We start from the raw sequence: 8,899 nt of genomic DNA, 5'->3' as shown, positions 1-8,899 counted from the left end.
CCCCTGCCCGGCTGGCGGCGGGTCTCGGCCCCCAGCTCCGCCGCCCCGGCCGGACCCCGGCGGGAGCGGGAGCAGGACGACGCGTCCCCGACGCCCACCAGCGTCAATTACCACTTCACCCGCCAGTGCAACTACAAGTGCGGCTTCTGCTTCCACACGGCCAAGACCTCCTTCGTGCTGCCCCTGGAGGAGGCCAAGCGGGGGCTGGCGATGCTCAAGGAGGCGGGTGAGTCCCTCGGGGAGCGGCCGGGGGGAGCCCAGCCGGGGGGAATGCGCGGCGACCGCGTCCCGGCAGGACCAAATGGCATCGAAGAAGTTTTGTCGGGCGGTGTCCCCCGCTAGCGCTGCGGAAGGAGCCGGGAATAAGCAGGCAGAGGTTCACAGCATCTTCCTTTGGTCCTTTTCTAGGAATGGAGAAAATAAATTTCTCCGGAGGAGAACCGTTTCTTCAGGACAGAGGCGAATTTGTAGGCAAACTGGTCCAGTTTTGCAAGCAGGAGTTAAAGCTACCAAGTGTCAGCATTGTTAGCAACGGCAGCCTGATTAGAGAGCGGTGGTTCAAGAAGTACGGTAAGGGAAAACCGGCGTGCGCAGAAGCACGGGCGGGTTTGGGAGCCTCCTCGGGGCAACCTCACCGAGAGACATTTTGGTGCAAGTGGGAGATGGTTTGTGAGGGGTTCATTTACAGTTAACACAAGCCAAACGTAAATACCAGTGAAATATTGTTAATCGTATGTTGTGAACATAGACAGTTTGTACTATTGCTTTTTTTGGTATAATAGTATAACAAAATAATAGCTGAGACTATCTCCGTAATGCTGAGGACACACACGAACACAAAATAGGTGTTCTGCTGCTGCCGCCGTGGCGTTTGTGGTTCATGTGATAACTCCACAGAACTATATTTACATGGCACTTTGTGACAGATCACAAGGAAGTGGAAGTGGGCACGGTCCTGCCAGCTTTTACCCAAGAGACTGACTATTAATCAATTTTTAAAATTGTTTTCAGGTGAATATTTAGACATTCTGGCAATTTCATGTGATAGTTTTGATGAGGATGTCAACGTTTTGATTGGCCGTGGTCAAGGCAAGAAGAACCATGTGGAAAATCTGCATAAACTGAGACAGTGGTGCCGAGAGTATGCTGTTGCTTTCAAAATAAATTCAGTGATCAACAGATTTAATGTTGAGGAAGATATGAATGAGCAGATCAAGGCACTCAATCCCGTGCGCTGGAAGGTAAGAAACTGGTGTATCCCATGGGTTTCCTGTTCAGAGAAAAGTAATAGCGAAGTCCTGGAGTTGTCTGAACCTCTAGTGACCTCAGTCAGATTCCAGCTCCAGCTGGGGCTGGTGCTAGCTGACTTCTTGTCAGTGTTACATGGTATTGAGACAGATTCTGTTTCTTTCTGCATTTAAATGGAACCCAACATGTCAAGAATCTTTTTGTTGTTGTTGTTGTGATATTTACAGGAAATTACCATTTCAGCATAACTTGATCTAATTTTTTTATGATATTAAAGATAAGATAGAAGGTCTTTAACATTTGAAAATGTGTCATGGTGTAGACAAAATGAGGAAAAGTTAGCGTACAATGATACATTATAGTTAATATAACATTAGCAATGTGTAAGTGTACATTAGACATCGGTGTTCTGTTATAGAGTGTTAGGGGCTAGTATGCATATAGTATGATATTTTCTACTAGAATTGTATTAAATGCATTATCAGTTTGAAGATGGATAGAGATAATGTGACTTACAGATATGGGAGAACTTTTGGAATAATTTCTCATTATTTGTTTCATGGAAATTGGTATACACACATGATTTCCCAGGGAAAAAATATCACTGCAAGTGCAATCTTGGTCCTACTAAAGGAGTGTAAGGAAAATATGACATACATTTTAAATATATTATCAAGCTTCCTGGCCTACTTTTTTGCCAGAGTTACAGAGCATGTTCATGGCAAAGGCATCGTTTTTTCCCCAAAAACCTATTCTGAATATATTTGAGGACTTGGCCTTTAGAAGGAGGCTCTTAAATAGACAAACTATTATATTTTGTGTCTGGGAAGTCATCCCTGTCTTTTCTGTGACCATCTGAAGCTAGTTAAACTTACAGTCACCAATCAGGTTAAAATCTTTAAGAATAAAGATTGAGTTGATAGTCTGCATTGTACATAGCACTTACTGGTATTTATAATACAGCCATACTGCTTGAGGTTCAATCAAAAGTATATTTGAGTTTTGATTATATGTGCCCTTATTAAGACCAGAACAGTTAAGATTTCCGGGGAAACCTGATCAGGAACCATGACACTATAATTACATTTAGAACTATGTAATGTTAATTTGCTAAAAATAAATCTGCACTGTGCCTTTCATGTAGTATTCACTTATCACAAATTGTGTCAGTGTGGCTCCACTGACAGAAAAATTAAAGACATTGCTACTGAGACAACTGGAGGTTCTTGTCATGGTGGCAGTCTCTTATACTCAAGGCAAGTGAAAACATAAAATCTTAACCAGGTGTTTTCTGTCTTCAGGTATTCCAGTGCCTGCTCATCGAAGGGGAGAACACTGGTGAGGATGCCCTGAGAGAAGCAGAGAAATTTGTTATCAGTGATGAAGACTTTGAACAATTCCTGGATCGCCATAAAGATGTCTCCTGTTTGGTACCTGAATCTAATCAGAAGGTAAAATTGAAACTGTCCCTTTGTAACTTTATTTTCAAATAAAGTTGGAAAGATGGAAAGGAACTAAAAATTTTCGTGACAATTAACACTTTCTCTATTAGTATTGGCTTAGAAGAGGTACAGTACAACGTTGTCAGCAACCAGTTTTGTTATGGTGGAAGCCAAGGTTTTTAATTTTCTTTAAGGCTTTTTACTGAGCACTAAGTTATTAACAGAAGAGTAAAAACTCATTAATCCCAGTCCTGTGGAAACCACTGGGAGTTCTCTCACAGCATTGTGTGGGCTTCTGCTCAGTGAGTATGAGCACGGGAAGTGGAGAAACGTTTTTTCCATAGCTGAATGGTGAACTTCGAACCATAATTAAGCCCTTTGGAACTGAATAGCTCTCTTCCTCACCAAGGGACAAGATCCTGAAAAGGCTGAATGTTGATGTAAATGCATAGTTTTCTAATTGAGATTCACCGTGATGTTACCCTATGGCAGTGTCATTGACCTGCAAGAGGTAAGATATCATCCCAGTCAGGATTATATTGGGTATCAAGGAACAAGAACTAGTATTTTTGCCTGACACTGGGTACTCTTGCCCACAATAAAGTTACAATTTTAACACTGTCTATCTGAACTCCTTTGGACTGCACATTTGGGCTCTTGATTCACAAGCAGACTTCAGAGCCCAGCAGTTAACTCGATGAGCTGCTATTCAGTTTACAAAACTCAAGTAAAGGACTTCAGTGCCTAAGGGTGGAGCCCAGGGCATTTTGTAAGATGCCTACAGACCCTATACATTGGTATGAGGAGAGTTTGAAGACTCACTGTTAAGAAAGTTTATGAACTGAGTGAGGAGATAACTAAGTTGAACCAAGTTCAGGAATGCCTTACAACTTGATCTCGTGTTCCTTTTCTCCTCACAGTTTAAGGCTCTCCATTTACAGTTTACTTCTTAATGTATGGAGAGCTCAAGTGAGAAGTCAGGGTTGCCTTTACTGTTAAGACATAGAAGTGGTACTGTGCAGTCTGTTGTTTAAGGCATTTGATGGGAGAGAGCACTCATTAGAGAAGGTATATTAGATGAGAACCCAGAACTGTTTCTACATGTTCTTCCATGTAAGAAGTCCTACAAAAAAAGAGTATACTTCCCTTAGTAGGTTTGGTTCTGGAAGACTGTTTTTGATTTCTGTTAAACCTCTGTGAAAGATGGACACCAAATTGATCAGATTTCCTGTTCTACACAGCTACCCAGAGAATATTAGGGAGGATCATGTAGGAGATGCCCAGTTAGCTGAGCAAACATGTCTTATTTCAGCTGTTGGCCTATTTCTTGGTGCAGACCTGAGAACTTTTTGAGCTGGGAGATGACCTTTGAGCTGAGAGAAGACCTTTTAGCTGGGAGAACACCTTTGTTTGCTGGGGTGATAAACACTCCATCTTAAACAGTCATGTCTTTTTTTTTTTTTTTTTAATGACATAATCATAGAATCATAGAATGGTTTAGGTTGGAAGGGACCTTAAAGATCATTACAATATGTAAAACAGTGTAAGTTCTGCTAGTGCAGAAGGTAATAGAAAACTTGGATATTATTTAAAATGGCTTTATCCAGTTGGGTACCCACATTTCAGTTAGATGTTTGAGAGATCATATTCCAAGGATTACTGGTTTATTCATGCATTAAATCATGCTAGTAATCCTGTCATTTATTTCTATAAATTTGATCCAAGCTCGATGAAACAGTGTTAAGAAACTACCTGCTTTTATTAAAGATTTGGGTCAGGCTTTGAATGAATAGTTGTTTCAGCCTCGATTTTTCACTAGAATGGAATTTTGGTTTCTATATTAATTTAGTTTTTTATTTTGATCTATTACAGATGAGAGATTCATACCTCATTCTGGATGAATATGTAAGTCTTTGTTTGATACTTGGTATTTGTATGCTAATATATGTATATATACAACTGTGAAAACCAATTCAATTTACTGTGCATTCTATATAATAATTTTACCATGAAGTAAAAGGAATAGCTGTGATTTCTTCCCATCAGAAATATTGAGAACGTGAATATAAGTATGACCTAGGGAGGACTTGCCATCAGGTTGCATGTATAATCATTCCATCGCGAATCTTAAAAGTATAGATGTGTATCTTTGCAGGGCATCTTTGATGGTTTTCTTTAATTTAAAAATACGGAACTTGTCTTGAACGCTAAATTTCAAAAAGCCTACTTAGTTTACATGTAACTGAAGAGCAAACAGTCTTCAGGAATTAGGGTGTGGCTTTGTTCCTGCTAAAATGTGTCCAACCTGAGCTTGAGCCTTCTACAGTGAAACTGTTCATGCAGTTACATAGGCTTTTGTGGGATTGCAGCGCAACTTGTTTAATACTGTAGAAAAATTAAGCTTTTACAAATTGATTTTCTAATGTCTTATCTATTGATGTTCCAGATGCGTTTTCTAAACTGCAGAGAGGGACGGAAAGAGCCTTCAAAGTCTATCCTAGATGTTGGTGTACAAGCAGCTATAAAATTCAGTGGATTTGATGAGAAGATGTTTCTAAAAAGAGGAGGAAAATATGTGTGGAGTAAAGCAGACATGAAACTGGACTGGTAACTCAGTATACTGAGTGAGGGCACGTGCATTATATAAAGAAAATGGTGTGTATATATGTGTGTGTATCTAATGCTTTAAACCACACTTGGTATACAGATTGATATTCAGTATAACTCTATATATGAACGTGTTATATGTTTTCAGAAAGTAGATTATGTTCTTATCTACTGATTGGTTGAATGTTACCAAGTACCTTCAGAGCTTTCATATAAATAGATCTCTGAAAATCAACTTTCTAGTCCATTGTATGAAGGATTTAAGGTCAAACCAATAACATAATATTACACAGGAAAGAGTTTTAAGATGGTACATAAGTGTGCATGCCAGAAAACAAATCAAAACCCGCCCCAATCTCTAATTCATTATAAACAGCTGTAATGACGGATGAGTGGAAACTCCTACCAGGGAGCGAATTCTGCCTCTGTCGTATGGACAGGTGAATTGCAGTTCCTCGCTAGATCACAAGAGGGCCAGCTGGCAGTCCTTTGGAAGCAGCCCCTGCCTTTTTCAGGGCTAATAGAGGGTCAGAATCTAGGCATCACTATCTGCAAGAATATATTTAAAAGGAAATCAAGATGAAAAAATTGGCAATTTTCATTCTTTAAGAGTTAACTGTAAAGTCGTCTGTTGTTCTTCTCCCTCTCCTCCATATACACATTTTGCAGAAATGTTGAGGGATATAATTTTATGTGAAAATGTATTTTTAGTCATGACTGAATATTATATTTGTCCTAAAACATAAAAGTGCATTTTACCCAATGACAAGCAACTTTTTATTTCAAACTGGCAATGGCCTTAGTTCTAACAAATATTTACAGTGAAAATAATGTTTGCATTTTATTAATAACCTCCTCCATTTTCCTTTTAACTGTAAATATTGATTTATTAGTTTTCATGTTTTTCTCTCCCTGTACATACAGTTTTGATGATATTTCTTCTGAAATTAATTAGTCCTATGTGACACACCTAATACGTTTCTCCTGTTGCATTCAGGCTGTGTTATTCACACTTTTTTTAATTTTATTTTATTTTGCTAAGATATGGAATTACAAACAACATAATCTTCCTTGGTTCAGGGATCATTCTTGCTTGCTGGTTACAAATGTGCAGGTATTAAGTAAAATTAATTGGGTTTTGTGGTAGCTGCCTTTGATTTTAAGAGCTGGCAGCATCAACATAAAATAGAGAAAAGTCAAAATCCCCTGCAAAAACAATAACTTAACATGCTGCTCTTGTTCTTGGTTTTCTGACAATTGTTATGGCATTATAATTGCAGTTCTCCAAATTTAACTAGTCCCACCCCCACCCCCACCCCCACAAAGCTCTGTATGAAGGGCACATGGATGAACATTGCACAGAGCACAAGTGAGGTGACACTACTCATTTGATGTAGTCCATTGAACTCAATGCCTGGACTGTCTCACGTGTTTAAATATTTGCAGTAGTTGGGACCTGCAATTACACATTCTTTCATTTTTTCTGATAACTCTAGTTGATTTTTTTAAAGAGTTTTTCAAGAGTTTTGCACTTACCTAATGCATCTTCAACGTTGAGGGGGAAAGCCAGGTAGGAGCTGCTACTTCTAAATAAAGGAAGGTGCATTTCTGAATACACTGTGAAAACGTTTCCATTTATAATTCCTTTGGTTTCTATTTTTACTATTCTAACAGTAAGTATACTGTCTCAGTGGTGCTCTTTTGTCTTTTTGTATTTTGCAATCGCAACACTTCCTAGACACTTACATTTCAGTATTTTTTTTCTTGTATTAATACTAAGTGACATTCAAAATGTGGCCCACACACATTAACCCCACAGTCTTTTTGGCAGCTGTTTCGCTGACCTCAGTTGGAGTTCTGCCTGAGTAGCAACTATGGGCAGCGCAAATTTATGTAACTGTGGGGTTTGACTTCCTCTGCATTCCCATTGCTCAAATGTTAAATCTAGCCTCTTCCTCAGCATCTACACTGCATGACAGAAAAGAAGCATTTTACTTTGCTGCTGGCTCAGTCCCAGCATGGGGAAAGATTTAGTGCATCAATGTACCAGTAAACCTACCAGCTTGCTGCTTCTACAGAAAACGCCAGCTGTATCACAGCACGCAGATGTGAGGTACACAAACTCCCATTCAGATCCAGAAATCCTGCCATTCTTGGCTTTGCATTTTACTCTGTAAATGGCTATTCTTTTGCTGCAGGAGATCCTCTGTGCCTACGGAGGAAGCTGCAGGATAAACAAACTGGAAGTGAAAATGTGAAAATCCTGTAAATAGTGTAAAGACATCGAAGATAGCTTTATCAGAAGGTTTTAAATTCTTACCTTCTTAAAATCTTAAGGATTTTATATCACCTCTTGCTACCATGCACAATTAAGAAAAAGTTTGTCCTTTGTGTGATACTCTGCAAAGGAAATGCCAGTTGTGTGCATAACACAGTTTGACAGACAATCACTGAAATTAATGAATTGGTATTTTCATATGGAAAATTATTTTTTGTATAAAATCTCAAAAATTTTTTTTGCTAGAGTTTGATTAACTTTTTTTTTTTTTTTTTAAATCTATAACCACAGTTCACTTTGAACCAGATGTAGTCCAGATTTATTCTGTAGATGGCCCTAACTTTCAGCATGAAATTAGGAAAATAATACTGAATTCAATAGGGCTACTACCAGGCTTAGAGATTACATGTACATTGTGACCCTGGAGAGTCAGGATTTAAATTTAAGTCCTGTAAACACAGATATGCTTAATTGTATTTTCACATGTAATCTCATAACTGCAGCTAAGCACTTGCTAAAGATGTTGAACAGGGAAGGAATTTACACTGTAGTCTACTAGCATTATGCAGGTGTTCATATTTGTAAAATTTGTAGAGAACAAGCATTTGTGAGAATTACTTTAGTTAAAATTATGAATATACCTTGGGTAATGAGTAAAACTGTTATTTAAAATGCATTTTAGGATGTCTTCAGTGTGAAGGATGTTGATATATTTGAATGTTACAAATTATGAATTTTTAAATGATACTGTTACATAATTAGTGCAAAGTATTTTACATGAGGATGTCGCACATTTCAATAAATGTTTCTATTTTCTTAAGTTTGCCTCTAATTTATTTTTTAAAAATTTTAAAATATAACCCAGAACCATACTAGCAGAATGTGTGACTGCAATTCACAAGAGATCTGTAATTCTGGATGCAGTCTGTATTTAGCACAGGAGGCTGCTTGCACGGTGCCAAGGGCAGCATCTAGGCCGAAATGGAGAACAGTGGTGACTCTCCCCGTGATGAAAAGCATTTGTTATAAGCTTGAGTGGACTGGGCTGTGCTGGGAGAAGACAGCTAAAATATCTTGTGCTGATCAGATGACAACCATTACGAAAGACACAACTGCCCATAAATATCTGAGGAGAGAAAAAAATACATGCTGTTATAGTAAATAAGAGAGCAATGCTAGTCAGTTGAGTAAAGACAAGCAGCTTCTCGAGCTCATCTCCTGTCTTCAGGCTGCAGTATAACCTCTCATATACCAGTCAACCTGAAATGGAGCTTTTCTCCGTAACTGGTTGGTTGTCGGGGGGAGGCTTTGCATTCCGCCCCCC

The 8,899-nt window shown here is 38.8% G+C and overlaps 1 protein-coding gene across 1 annotated transcript; it reads left to right on the top strand.

The window, feature by feature from the left end:
* Positions 1 to 6: 6 nt before the first annotated feature.
* RSAD2 (radical S-adenosyl methionine domain containing 2) lies at positions 7 to 5,894 on the top strand. Its single transcript, XM_026846190.1, has 6 exons — positions 7 to 226; positions 409 to 570; positions 1,012 to 1,241; positions 2,550 to 2,699; positions 4,563 to 4,595; positions 5,137 to 5,894. The coding sequence occupies exons 1-6, from the start codon at positions 211 to 213 to the stop codon at positions 5,299 to 5,301; spliced, it is 756 nt and encodes a 251-aa protein (XP_026701991.1). The 5' UTR covers positions 7 to 210; the 3' UTR covers positions 5,302 to 5,894.
* The last annotated feature ends 3,005 nt before the right edge of the window (positions 5,895 to 8,899 follow it).

Source organism: Athene cunicularia (assembly GCF_003259725.1).
Source record: "Athene cunicularia isolate RWA chromosome 3 unlocalized genomic scaffold, athCun1 chr3_part1, whole genome shotgun sequence".
In the NCBI taxonomy this organism is placed as follows: Eukaryota; Metazoa; Chordata; class Aves; order Strigiformes; family Strigidae; genus Athene; species Athene cunicularia.
Note: the sequence above shows the minus strand (reverse complement) of the source record. Positions and strands in the feature narration are given on the sequence as shown.

Coding starts and splice junctions, on each gene's coding strand:
- RSAD2 (XM_026846190.1), top strand. Junction 1,242..2,549: donor TCAATCCCGTGCGCTGGAAG/GTAAGAAACTGG, acceptor TTCTGTCTTCAG/GTATTCCAGTGCCTGCTCAT. Junction 2,700..4,562: donor TACCTGAATCTAATCAGAAG/GTAAAATTGAAA, acceptor GATCTATTACAG/ATGAGAGATTCATACCTCAT.